Source organism: Silene latifolia, chromosome 11, assembly GCF_048544455.1.
Source record: "Silene latifolia isolate original U9 population chromosome 11, ASM4854445v1, whole genome shotgun sequence".
Classification (NCBI taxonomy): domain Eukaryota; kingdom Viridiplantae; phylum Streptophyta; class Magnoliopsida; order Caryophyllales; family Caryophyllaceae; genus Silene; species Silene latifolia.
In genome coordinates this window covers 157,157,374-157,171,831 of record NC_133536.1, presented here as the reverse complement: position 1 = coordinate 157,171,831, position 14,458 = coordinate 157,157,374, and the positions used below count along the sequence as shown (strand labels likewise).

At 36.8% G+C, this 14,458-nt stretch overlaps 1 protein-coding gene across 2 annotated transcripts; it reads left to right on the top strand.

The window, feature by feature from the left end:
- Positions 1–2,012: 2,012 nt before the first annotated feature.
- LOC141611995 (monothiol glutaredoxin-S15, mitochondrial-like) lies at positions 2,013–13,910 on the top strand. Of its 2 annotated transcripts, XM_074430688.1 has the most exons (8): positions 2,013–2,192; positions 2,888–2,949; positions 7,174–7,270; positions 9,262–9,396; positions 9,538–9,637; positions 13,092–13,158; positions 13,321–13,399; positions 13,486–13,910. In XM_074430688.1, exons 3-8 carry the CDS (start codon positions 7,199–7,201, stop codon positions 13,540–13,542), a joined length of 510 nt encoding a protein of 169 aa, XP_074286789.1. In that variant the 5' UTR covers positions 2,013–2,192; positions 2,888–2,949; positions 7,174–7,198; the 3' UTR covers positions 13,543–13,910. The 2 variants fall into 2 exon arrangements, with proteins under 2 accessions (XP_074286789.1, XP_074286790.1); XM_074430689.1 differs by lacking the exon at positions 2,888–2,949 and having other exon boundaries at positions 2,016–2,192.
- The last annotated feature ends 548 nt before the right edge of the window (positions 13,911–14,458 follow it).

Below are 14,458 nucleotides of genomic sequence, written 5' to 3'. Positions count from 1 at the left end.
ATTTAGTATAAATCAACTACCAATAACCTAATTTCCCTAAAATACATACCTAAACAACAATTAAAAATCAGAAATCGTTCATCCTACCTAATTAGGGTTCGGAAATTTGGGGCTTTTTTTAAACAACCTTAAATTAACACATATAAGTTGTAGATCTAGGTACAAAACAACATAATTACCAACAATTAGGGATGGCAGTGGGTCGGGGACCCGACCCAGACCCTGAGGGTCGGACCCTAACGGGTCGGGTATGGGTCTCGTTTTTTCAGACCCAATGGGTATGGGTCGGGTATGGGTCTTAAGAAAATATTTTGGGTCCGGGTCCGGGTCTAAGTTATGAGACCCATACCCGACCCTTAGACCCTTTATTAAAGAAAAAAAATCAAAATTACAACTTTTCTGAATTCATACTGACAGACTGTAGAAACCCAACTAAAGTCTCTTTCTCTTCCCTCATCCCATAAAGTGATAAAACCCAACCAAACTCTTCTGACAATACCACCACTCCACCATTGACACAAGAAAACCACCACCACAGCACTGATACGCACGCGGCTGGCAACCACCTCTCTAATAGCCGGCAACCGACAACCACCATTAACGGCAGATTAATAAACTCATAATGTTAAAGTAGTATGATTTTTTTTTTTTAATATTATAGACCCCATAGCTATTAATCTTGTTATTAAAGTGGCTAAAACTCGGACCCGCGGGTAGACCCAGACCCTACCCTTACCCATAGGGTCCGGGTATGGGTCCTCAAATTTTAGACCCTTGTAGGTCTGGGTCGGGTACGGGTCCAAAGGAAAAATCTCGGGTCGGGTCCGGGTCTAGGCGGACCCTACCCAGACCCTACCCATTGCCATCCCTACCAACAATGAAGACAAAATAAGCAAAATCTACATTCAAAAGATGAAATTAAATAAGTTAAAAGAATTAAATTACCTTGCTAATTAGGTAGAATGTGTAATTTGAAAAGCAAAAACCCAATATAATGCCGGAGATACGCCGGAGATTCGCCGGAGATGAGTGTGAGGTGAAGAAATAAGAAGGGGAGTGAGGTTTGTTGAGGTTTGTTCTATCGCACTTGGTGTTTGTGAGGCGGAGATGATGAATGTTTTGTTTAATTTGGTAGAAAGGTACGGATATACTAAAAAAAAAAAAAAAGAATTACTAAACACGCCATACGTATTGGCGTGTTTCTGTCTTAAGACACGCCATTACGTATGGCGTGTTCTATTTTCTTCCATTATGATAGCTACTGGAGTCAGGTAAGAAATTTGGGCTGCTTAAACACGCCATACGTAATGGCGTGTTTTGTTCTTAAGACACGCCATACGTAATGGCGTGTTTCCTTTCCTTCCTTATTCAACAACTGACTTTGGTTCCAATTTTGAACTGCCTAAACACGCCATTACGTATGGCGTGTTCATTGAAGTAAACACGCCAATACGTATGGCGTGTTTAAGCCTCATACAGGCTCGTCAAAAACGAGCCTACGTGGACACCATTTCGATAATTGTTTTCAAAACCGACCCAAAACGACAATTCTTTTATTTTTGAGCATTATTTCAAAAACGGACTCAGGATTATTTATGAGTAATTAACATTAACTGCTAAAAACATTTTGCAGGTGACGGGCATTGAAACCCTTAAGCAATTTTACGCAACAAATACTTAGCGCGGGAAGCTTACATTTACTTATTCGCTGAGGAAAAACAATTTGGTACAAAAACAATTGAATTGTTGATTGGGACGTAGCAGATATCTCTTTTCTTACCATGTTCATTTAGTGTTTCTTCTCAATTTTTTAAATTTAGTTGAGAGTACTTTACCAGAGTGGTGCACATAAATTAAATTTGACTCCAACAATAATTTCACATTTCAGTTCATTTCATTTACAATATCTTACCTTTTTAGTTAATATTAAAAGGTGAACCAATATTATAACCCGTGCGATCAAAATCTAGTAAAAACAATAACCAAAACCCTATAACCGGTTCCATAGTCCTATCACAATTCTATTGTTTTAATTTTAATTTCCCCTAATTCACATTATTACATCTTCCTGTTTCCCCACTTTTCCATCCTTTACTTTGTTCTCCTCTTGTCGCATCCTCTTGTCTTGTTCACTCGGCTATTCCTGCCGTTCAAGCCGTGCCTTGTTTTCTCGTTTTCGTGCCATAGAAATAGTAAGTACTTTATTTGGTCAGTTTATAAATTTATTTTATGAAAACAAGTTTTATGGGTTGTTAGATTAAGGTTGTGTGAGTTTTGGGGGAAAGCTTGTGAGAATTATAATGAATTGGATTTGGGATTGAATTACTTTCGTAGGTGGAATTCGATATCGGTAACCGTGTGTTGGTCAGTATTTATGTGTCCATTCTGAGATGGGATAAGTGGTGTAGTTTAGAGTGCTTATTTTGGATTTATCAAAATTGATCATCTAGATTATAGAGCTAATGACTTTGCATATTGCATCGAGTGCTACTATGAGAAGGATAGTTGTGCGTCTTTCAATCCTTTATGAATAATTAAAGGGTGAGAGTAATGGATGGTGAAAGGTGATAGTATGCTTCTTGTTAGATTTTGATCATGGTACATACTTATGCACCATCACTCTCCTACTGCCTAGCGTACACAGTAGGTATATCGAAGCGGCATAGAAAATCAGCCCTCTGCCTTTGAATATCGGATGCGTAGTTAAGAGTACTTTTATTTCGAAGGTTTAAGAGTCCTTAGGAGATGATTTAAGTTATCGTTCCTGGATGAGTTGGTTAACGGGATGAGAGTTTGAGTAAATTTACTCAGTAGTATGTCTATATAGTAAGTTGAATTCTCTTAATATTGGATAGTTTGGTAATCAGATAATTTGTATTATTTGTAGCTTGTGGGTTCGAAGTAAGAGAGTTTTTGAATTAAGCTAGCTTGGATTGACCGTCTCGAGAGGTAAGGACTTTTACCCTTTTTAAATTTAAGTAAAGAGCATGTTCGGTTTAATCTTTAAACTGTTTTTATAATATTTTGGCATCGATGAGATTTTACTTGTACTTCTAAATTTTGAATATTACACATTGATTTGGTTTCTTCCGGTCTAGATGGTTTAAGGTCGTCTCTGACGCTCCTGGGATTACGTCCCGAAAACTAAACTCTTGGCCCGAGTTCTTTTGAGTGGGGATTGTTCGGCCCCCCTCGCTAGGTAGTTAGACTTTCTCCTTTGGCGGTTCCATCCTACTGACTGTCCAAATGTGAGAGGTGCGCACTTTTATGAGTCTAACAAAGCACAGGTGGTGCCTCTAGACCGTGCCAAGGTGAAAGTTATGGATTTCGAACGGTTTTACAATTGATTTTGGATTTACGATAATGTTGGTTTTGGAATATAATTCTTTCTTACTGATTTTTGGAGCATGAATTTGTCATTTCTTCTTATTTTCTCAAAACTCAGCTTTTGCTGACGTCCTTATGTTTGGGTCGTTCCCCCACTCGAACCTGTACCTATTTATGTTTTGGGTACAGTTGATATAGGTACTCTTGAGATGCTGCATGGGTGCATACTGGATCTGGGGAATAGTACGAGCGTGGAAGGATTTTGAATAAAAAACTTTGTCTTACTCTATTTATAATTTTATAAGACTGTTGGATTTGAAATTTTATTTATTGTTTTAGATTTTGTAAGACTTAAGACTTCCGCTGCAACGTCTTAATTATTTGTTAAAGTTTTGAGACATGTACTTTGTTTTTAAAGGTTGACTCTATATTTACCTTGCACTTGGCAATTTCAGCTAAGTGTGGAGTGATAGCCGTGAATTTTCCATTTCTAGTTTATCGTTTTTGGTCGTAAAAATTTAGGGCTGTTACAGTTAGTATTAGTATATCAGAGATCATGGTTTTCCAAAAATAAAATAGGTTTTACAAAATTTAAAACATTTTTTTATTATTATTAAAAAAAATCGTATTTAAAAAAAGAAAAAAATTGAGGGTTGGGTAGGATGGGTGCATTCCATATGAAGGTTTTCATTTATTTTGATTTCTGATTTTGGCATATTAGTAAGTTTTTACTCTTAGTTGAATAAGTTAGGGGGGGTTTGGTTCAGGGTGTTTGAATGGAATGGAATGGATTTGAGTGATTCTAGTGTTTGGTTGGGGCATTTTGGAATGGAGTTAGAATCCTGATGGATTCTAATTCCACCCTTGGAATCCCATACCCACCTTCCCACTTAGGTTTCTAACTCCATTCCCCCTCTATATGATTTTAGATTGAACCAAACAATAAATAATAGGTATGAGGTTCTAAATCTATCCCCTCATGGTATCTCATTCCTCCAATCCATTCCAACTTTTTGAACCAAACGGCCCCTTAATATGCTAACATTTATCATGAGCAATGGAGTAAAAAAAAAAAAAAGTAGACTAATGTTTCTTCTTGTTGAGCGTTCTCATTGTCATTGGAGATTTTGAAATAATAGGTGGCGAGAATGTTGTCTTGGTTCTATGATCATTATATATAAACTACCGGTTTTAGGCAAGTGTGAGATTTATTACCAAGTTTATCTTATGTTTGGGAATTCTTGTAAAAAGTAAAAAAAAAAAAAAAAAAAAAAAAAAACATGTAAAGGAACATAAAATTAGCCGAAAATGAGGGGTGTTAATCTTTGTCAGTATTCAATTTCTAAATATTTTTCCAAATTAACCGCCTAAAAAACACCAGGCTTTTAAAATACCTTTTAGATAACTCCTATATAGGCTAACTCAAATAAAAAACGTAAAAAAATTAATTCTCAACTATTATAGGTGGCCCAGAATAATAACTTTAATCGTCTTAATACAAAACTTTATATATAGTAGATTTATTGAATGTAAAAATAATTGATGTCAATATTAAACAAATTATACGCAGACGAACCCGTGCTAGTTTTACTCCTCAAAACTCAAAAGGAGGATATTTCACCGTGCTCAAACCCTCAAATACCTTTGCGCCACCCGAGATCAACTACCTTAGCCGTCTCTCTCACAGACGTCCACATGCGCTCGACCATCGACTCAGCCAAACCCCTACCCGGCGATCGACGACAGCGATACATCTACTCACAAAGTAATTACAACCCCTTTTATAATTTTACCCTTGTCATTTTTTTCATCCCTCTTTTTTTTTTTTCCATTCCCTTACCTTCACCTCCCTTCGGCAACCCACTTCGTCGGACCTTACTCCGGTCAACTTGTGCTCCGTCTGACCCTACTCTGGTCGGCCGGGACTCCGACATCATTATGTTGCAAATTTGCAGTATTATGACATTAAATGCATCAGTTTAACGCTGCGAATATACACTATCAGGTAAACATTAATTACACTAGATGTTGTGGGTATATTGCAAGTCTATGAGACAACAACTCACAACGTGGCGTTCATGAAGCAATTTGTTGTAAACCTTCTATGAGGAGGGATTTGAAGTTTAGAAATCAATTTAATACATATCACCCATGATAGTACATAGTATCACTCTATCAGGCTATCGCTGAAGAATATGAACATGTTTCCTCGCACCTGACGACTATAACCACCATGCTTTCCTCCAACGCACCACCATCGGTCCAACCCTAATCGATAATTAATAAACAACTAAATATATTAATTTAACAAATTCATAAACCCTAATAATTTCAACAAAACATATTAATAATTTATAAACAACTATATTACTTCACTAATAATTTGAGAATTATGATCTATTGTTTGAGTTTTTAGAGCAATTAGATTCGATTTTAAAGAAAAAAGTACAAAGGAAATGATTTGTACGTTTGGGAGAAAAAGGGCATGATATGGAAAATTAATGAAAAAATGTATATGAAAGAGTAAAGTTCGCATGTGAAAAAGTAATTTCGTTTTTTTTATTATTATTGTTTTGATTGTCGTAGATACACCTTATGAGTTGGATATCGGACCCTGCGGGTTACCCATATCCGACACATATAATCTAGCTAATTTGGAGTCGTCGGATATGTTCAATTGGACCCTATCTAGATGCGACCCATTGCCATCCAACTCGTATGACAACCTCCTAACTCTAAAAGAAAAATAATATAAGCCCCGCTTCCTCTTCTCTCATCTTTTACTCAGCTTCTCTTTCGTTCTTCATTCAACAATCGGGGGAAGTGGCAAATAAGCCCCAAACGTTTTGCCACTAGGTGCAAATTAGCCCCATAACATTTTATACGTGCAAATTAACCCCATTAGTTATACCCGATGTGCAATTTGCCCCAATTAGAGATATCCGAGTAAATTTCTCGCCGGAAAATATTGACATGGCACCGGAAAGACGACTAGGATAGATTAAATTAAATAATAAATTAAAAAAAAAACAAAACAAGAATTATCACTATCACTCTTATCACTCGTTACTTCCTCCCTCTTCTCTCCCACTCTCATATATTTTAAGCTCCTTCAATCCTCACACCTCCATCCGATCCATTTTTTCTATTTTTTTCATCTCAATTTTGTTGTTTGTTGTAGCCTACACTAATTCTCATATATCATCCACCATTTTTGTAATTAAAGTTTAGCAAGTATCAGAAAACCTGAAAAAAAAAATTTGAAATTTGGGGAAAATTGAGTTTATGCACAGTACACTTATATACCGCCATTTTTACACGATTTGAGCTTGAAAATTAACAATAGCGATGAAGAAGATAGGAAGCACCACTAAATAGACGTAAGAAATAAAAATAATGAGGTTAATTTATTATCTAAAGGCGAAAGAAGATAGAAGATAGGAAACAATAAACAGATGTAAGAACTAAAAATTAACAATGGCGATGAAGAAGATAGGAAGCAATAAATTGAAATCTGGCAATATTTAAATCATGTTTTTTTTAAAAAAATTTATTATATAATTTAATCTATCCTAGTCATCTTTCCGGTGGCACGTCAATATTTTCCGGCGAGAAATTTACTCGGAAATCTCTAATTGGGGCAAATTGCATATCGGATATAACTAATGGGGTTAATTTGCACGTATAAAATGTTATGGGGCTAATTTGCACGTAGTGACAAACGTTTGGGGCTTATTTGCCACTTCCTCAGGTGAAGTATTTATTATTTCTATTTGTTCACTGTAATTGATTTATACATAATACAAAATATAGCCTTGTGTAATTTAATTGATTTATTATTTGTAGGTTTTGCGCGACTTGTGTATCCATCATGGCAAGATCTCTATCAAGTATGATTTTGCGAAACATTTGTAATTCATCTTCTCCTCGTTTCACCTCTCAAGTATGTCGATTTCTTTCTTTCTTTCTTTTTTTATTAGCTCATTTGATTTTGATTTTCCCCTTGTATTCCGAGTTTTATGATCGTCTCAAATTAGATTGAGAATGATGTTTGTGTATCGAAAAGGGTTTTATAGTTACAAAGTTTTGTTGTACTTGGACTAGAATTTGATGCGTCGCAATGTTACCAGATATCGAAATGTCGTGTCTTTAGGTTTCACCATTGTGCATATATACATGTTTGGCATTGGATATGCTACTTTTAAAGGCAATTCTTTTGACTTTAAAATGAAGATATGATAGTCTGGCTGGTTATATAGTATATAACTTATATCGGACATGAAATGAAGATATTTTGCATGAGATTGATAGTGCAACAGGTAGTGTTCTGTTTCAGTGGCAATAAGATTTAACATTAAAGCATTTGTTGAAATAAGGAACACGCTTATCATTACTGAGTAGTAATTGGACAAATTCATTTGTCTTGTATACTCGTTGCAAATTTAGTACTCAACTTCCTGAATTAGACATTGTTGCTGTTGGTGAAGCGCATTTCAATTCTTTTCTTCCTCTATTTTTTTTCATTTGGCCCCATAGGAGAATGGCGCAAATTTATAGGGTATTCGAATAAGCAAGGGTAGTGTTGGTCTTATATGTGGGTTCTCATCCTCAACTCTTCTTTCCCCCTTCTATCACCATATATGTTTATGTGTGTACTTTTCTTTCCCTCTCTTCTATCAATGTACACCTTCACCACCACTCATTCACCTTCAACCCCTCCTCCCTCTACCATCATCGACCCCCACTCACCCTTCATTATTCCCTCTGCCCCACCTCCCTCCATCATCTACTTCCCTTAACTATCCCAAAAGCCCTATTTCCCTCCAACTTCCCCTCACCTCCTTTCCTTGGTTGCTCTACCGACTACCATACCAAAGATTCACAAAGAAGAAGAATGACTAAGTGGAGGGCTCACTGGTCTTGCTGGCCGGCAGCGCTTGGGAAGGAAGGGCGAGGAGGTTGGCGTTTGAAGGTGTTGCAAATGTCTGGGGCCAGTAGTGTTAGTGTGGGTAAAAAGACATTTACAGAGTAGAAATTTGCTGATGACTTCACAGGCTCACTAAATTTCAGAGCAAAAAGACATTTACAGAGTAGAAATTTGTAGACAGTAATTTTTATGTTCGTTTTTGGTAAAAACAATTATTTTCTAATAGATCTGGGAAAATAATTTGATTTATTTGAACCCTTGCGAAAGGAAAGGGATGAGGTGAGGTGAGAGTTTGGAGGTTGAGAGGTTGGTTGGGAAGGGGGTGTGCTGGTGTCGAGGAACTGTTTGGTTGTGGGGTTGAGAAGGGGGAGTAAGGTGTACTGGGGTTGCGCAATGGAGGATCATATGTGCATATATACATGTTTGGCATTGAATATGCTACGAAATGTTGCTGATTTTTAGTGATATTTTGTACTTTCATTGAGTTGATAAACAAGAATGTTTATCTGACTGGTTATATATAACATAAGTATCGGACATGAAATAAAGATATGATAATCTGGCGTGTTTGGTTTCATAAAATGTAAAATATGCCTAGTTTTGTGTCAATATATGGTTACACTTACAGCGGAGAAGTGTCAGGGTACAACAACACTTTAATTGTTTCAGTGTTTAGTGTTTTCTTAACTGGCCAGTGGCCACATGACGTTAAATTATACCCCTAAAATTAAATACCTAAAAGCTATTTATAAGACTGTTAATTTTACGATATGCGCACGTTTGACCCTTGAGTTTCTTCGTCATTACACTTGCGTAGTATTTACACCTGACTTTTGCTATTGGCATGAGAAGTATTAGACTATTAGCCATTCTCGTGTCTCTCTCTCTTTTTTTTTTGGGGGGGGGGGGGGGGGGGGGGGGGCTAGTTTATTTTTATTAGTGAAGGTGTTTGTCTTCATCTCTAATTTTCAAGTTATAAGCTTAATTTGAGTGTCGGTCTGTCACAGGTATCTGGGGCATTTTACCAGAATGGAATGAAGTACTCAACTACTGTGTCCAACGACCCTGATACACATGAAGACTTCAGGCCGACCAGTAGGCATGAGAGTTCAGACCTTTCTGCCAAAGATGTTGTTGATAAGGTTGCTTTTGTTTAACAACTTTATCACTTTTGACCTCATGATTCTCACATGTATTTTATTTGCTTACCATCAATTTTTTTTTTCTTTTCATTACGGTGATGTCGTGCATGCCTTCTTACATATCATGAATTGCACTTCCAGGATGTCAAGGAAAATCCTGTTATGATTTATATGAAGGGGAACCCTGACGTGCCTAGGTGCGGTTTTAGCGCTCTTGCTGTAAGGGTACTGAATGAGTACAGTAAGTTTTCTGCCATTTCATGGGACTTCTGTTCCTAGTGTTTCTTTTACTTTCCTCTTACGGACGTCTTGATCTTTATATGCTTAAATGTAAAAGGTTATTCAAGAACAAATCTATCACCCATTCACACGGGTGTATTTGTTGTGATTGTTTTGGAAGGAGCATGGCCAAATAGGACGTGGGGGTGGAAGTTAAATCGTTGGTTTACATTGCTGTCTTTTGTAGCACTTGGCTCAAAGCCTCAAAATGGTCTGCCATGAATAGTATAAGACTATAAACCGTTTCTAGTGAAAGAGCCATCAGCATTCTTTGTGAACAAGGATTAAAGTTTTGAGGTGCCGAATTGGAAAGTGGCAAGAAATTAAAGGTCTTTGAGTGATGCATTCTGCAAAATCGCAATTTCCCTGTGTTACTTAGACACTCCGACGTGGTGTTGTGTCGGAGTCGGGTTGGAGTGTCGGACGCATAATTCCTAGATTTTCTTATATAATAGTTACTCCACTGCATGTCCACCGTGCAGAAGCTGCACAAGTATTAATGTGTCAAGTGTTTGTCCGCTCGCGACATGTCTGGAGACTGCCGTGTCGACGTAACACAGCAAATTCCAATATGCATTTGTGCTTCATGCCCACAAGTTAGGCCCTGTTCTTTTGCACTTAATTTCAGTTCTAATAAGTTCAGTTCAGCTCCATTAAGTTCAGTTCAACTCTATTCAGTTCAGATCAGTTCAGTTCATACTCCCTCCTATTCTAAATAACTCTCCCTATTTCCTTTTTCGTCTATTCACAATACTCTCCCTATTTCTTTATTTGGCAAACTTTTATACTTATTTTAATCACCCCACCCCACAACAATACCCCACAATTCTCATACTTTATCTTATTTTAATCACCTTACCCCACAACAATCCTTATTTTAATCACCTTACCCCACAACAATACTTATTTTAATCACACAATAGCTTCCCTCTCTCCAATCTCCTACCCCACTCCAATACTTTATCATATAATACTCCCCTCCCTTAATTCTCGTGCCCTCCATGAAAGGGGAGGGTTATGTAGAATAGGAGGGAGTATTAGTTTATTTGAACATTAATATTATTATTCTTATTTTATATTCTTATTCATATCATTATTATTATATTAATTTATTTACTATTGTTATTACTATACTAGAACCGGCACCGCTACTGCCACCACTACTACCACCACTACTACAACCACCACCACTACTATGACCACCACCACCACTACTACGACTACTACCACTACGACCACCACCACCACCACCACCACCACCACCACCACTACTACCACTACCACCACCACCACCACTACTACAACCACTACCACCACTACCACTACTACTACTACTACTACTACTACTACTACTACTACTACTACTACTACCACTACTACCACCACCACCACCACTACTACCACCACCACCCACTACTACTACTACCACTACCACCACTAATACCACCACTACCACCACCACCACCACTACTACTACTACTTAGAGGTGATCATGGGCCGGGCCGGGTCGGATTTGGGCCGGACCCAAGCATTAAATTAAGCCCAAGTTTGCGGGCCGGGCTACATGTGCCGGTCTATTTTATCGGCCCATGCGGGCTTTCGGGCCGATTAGGGCTAAATATTTTTCCTCTTGAAATAAGTTTAGAAATCCCCATTATGAAGTTAGATACTTTGTGTATTTGTTATTAGAATTTTCGTATAGAATTATGTGATTTTTTCGAGTATTGTCAATTGAGAATAGTAACCTAATGTAGCGTTTATGAACATACTGCTTGAGGTGACTCATACAAACTAAATGCACAATTTTTAGTAGTGTAATAAAATATTTTAGTGCGTGGTGAGCTGTATGTTGTAATTGATTTGATATTTGTTGTTTTTTAGGCTAAAAAACATTGAGTTAGCACGCCGATAATGGTAAACAATTTATTGGCACTAGTGTGATACAAAATCATTAGCTCATTTTTTATCATATAAATACTGGTATAGGAAAATACTAAGCCTTATCAAACTAATACATGTAAACAAGTGACTATAGCTTATTTACAATATAACAATTGATTGGTTAATTATTTAACTAAATGCTTATTAACATTCTTAAATTGTACATATTCGTAAATTTTGCCAAAATTCGGGTCGGGCCAAAATTCGGGTCGGGCCAAAATTCGGGCCGTAAAGGCAGCCCAAACCCGGCCCTATTATATTGAATCGGCCCATGGGCTTCAGGCCGTGGGCTTTTTGGGCCTAAAATTGAGGCCCAAGCCTTGGGGAAAATCGGGCCGTGGGCTTTTCGGGCCTAAAAATTTAATTGGGTTGGGTCGGGTTCGTGTTCGTGTCACATGTAAACGGGTCATAGAGCCTCCAACCCAAACCCAACCCAATTAAATTTCGTGTCGTGTTCGTGTCGACCCACTATTATTAAGTTGTTATATTATATTTATTATTTTATTAATATATTCATTATTATTAATATTATTAATCACATATTTATTATTAATATTATATTAATAAGTTATTATATTAGACCTATTATTATTATTATATTATTTATTTTTTATTTATTATTATTAATATATTATATATTATTATTAATAATGTTAACATTTATATTACTAATTTATTGTTATTATTATTATTATTATTGTTATTGTTATTGGAGTCCATTTTTGAAATAATGGTCAAAAATAAAATATTTGTCGTTTTGGGTCGGTTTTGAAAATATTTGTCAAAATGGTGTCCACGTAGGCTCGGGATTTCTAGACCTGAAACACGCCACTACTAATGGCGTGTTTTGTGAAGGAAACACGCCATTAGTAGTGGCGTGTCTTTACAACAATTTTTTTACTCAACTGACTAAACTTAAAAAAAAAAAAAAAAAAAAAAAAAATTTACACAAGACACGCCATAGGGGATGGCGTGTTTCCCCTCCGAAACCCGCCGTTCCCAATGGCGTGTTTGTTTTAGTCCATTTTTTAATGAAGTTTCTTTCCCTACTCATTATAAACACGCCATTTGTAGTGGCGTGTTTTAGGTCCAGAAATCCCGAGCCTACGTGGACACCATTTTGACAAATATTTTCAAAACCGACCCAAAACGACAAATATTTTATTTTTGACCATTATTTTAAAAATGGATTCTTGTCAGTTCAGTTCAGTTCAGACAATTTTAGTCCAAAAGAATAGGGCCTTAGTTTAACTATAGCCTTTGATGTTTCATTAATTCTAGAATTTCTTTTTTTTTGTCGGCAAAGCCAAAAAATACACTCGTAGTTGGCTTCATTTTGCGCATTAATACTTTTCTTGAGCATTATAGCCTTTGATGTTTCATTAATTCTAGAATTTCTATTTTATTTATTTATTTTGACATTTTGAAATGAAATTCTATCGTTTCCATCCTTCACACTAAATTGCTATTTGTAGATGTTCCTTTTAGTTCAAGAAGTATACTGGAGGACATGGAGTTGAAGGAAGCTGTTAAATCCTACAGGTAGAAATTTTTATTTCTACTTCTATTTTTAATTTTTTTTCTAGAGTGCGTAATTTCTGTTTGTTTGAGTTAACTTAGTTACGGAGTTGGGGATCATTAGCTCATATGCTTTTATTATCTATCAAATGTATATTGTTGTTGATCTTATTCCTTTGTATGTAGCCACTGGCCCACATTTCCACAAATATTTATCAAGGGAGAATTCGTTGGAGGTTCAGACATTATTCTTAATATGCACCAGGTAGCCTTATCATAACACATTTTGTTTTAGAATAGTCAATACTCAATATAGATGAGATTATCTGCTTACATATCTACCTTGTTCAGACTGGGGAGTTAAAGGAAAAGCTCAAAGACGTTCCTGCCTCGGAGAAATCTGAATAAGCATGCAAGTGCATGAGATACAAGCTTGGGTTTTCGTCGAGTCCAATGTTATACTATCGTCAATTTTGACAATAGCTGAGAGCGTGTTTCTTTTCCAGTTTGTCGTTCAACTTGTGTTTCAAATATTAGTCAAGTTCGAGTATACCCATCACCTGATGGTTGACCTAGATTAATCATAAGGCAAATGTTTGTCATTTGTTTAAGAACAGGTGTATAATTTGCTTGCTAATTGTTTGGAGAACACACAAAAGGGATCTACGATTTTATTTGTAATAAGGGATACAAGCTGACAAGCATGCATCATAGACGTGCATGGTAAGCACGTGATCCTCAATTATTATATACAGTATTATCAATGCATCTTAAAATGAGAGTATGCCCATTTAGGAGATAATAATCCTAAAATAGGAGTTAAGAGTAGCTGCAGGGTTGGCGGCGGCCATGCGATTGATGCTGGCGTTGGTCTTGATCCTCTATCACTTCGACAGTAGGGTTAGCTATATCTAGATTCCGTTGGATGGAGTACCAACTCAATGTAGTCCCTTGGGCCACATTCAATGTAAACCCGTGCAGGACACGACCCTTGTCGGAAATGCGTTAAAACGTGTCCAACTTTCTTCTTTTCTTTGGGCACATATCCGACATGTGTCCATGGTATTTCTTCATATTTTGGACACTTCAAAAGAATCAAGGTGAATTTAAGATGTTTTTTTTTTTTTTTATTAATGTGAGTTGGCAGAACAAAGATTATAGGTATGGATGTCAATGGGGTGGGGTAAGTGCAGAGAAAGGGCATCCCGCTCCCGCATTCGCGAACTATAATGCGTACTCACAACCGGCTCACGACTCGTGCGGGTGGAACTTTTTAAACCCGCACCTGTCCCGCGGGTACATATTAACCCGCCAAATTACCTTT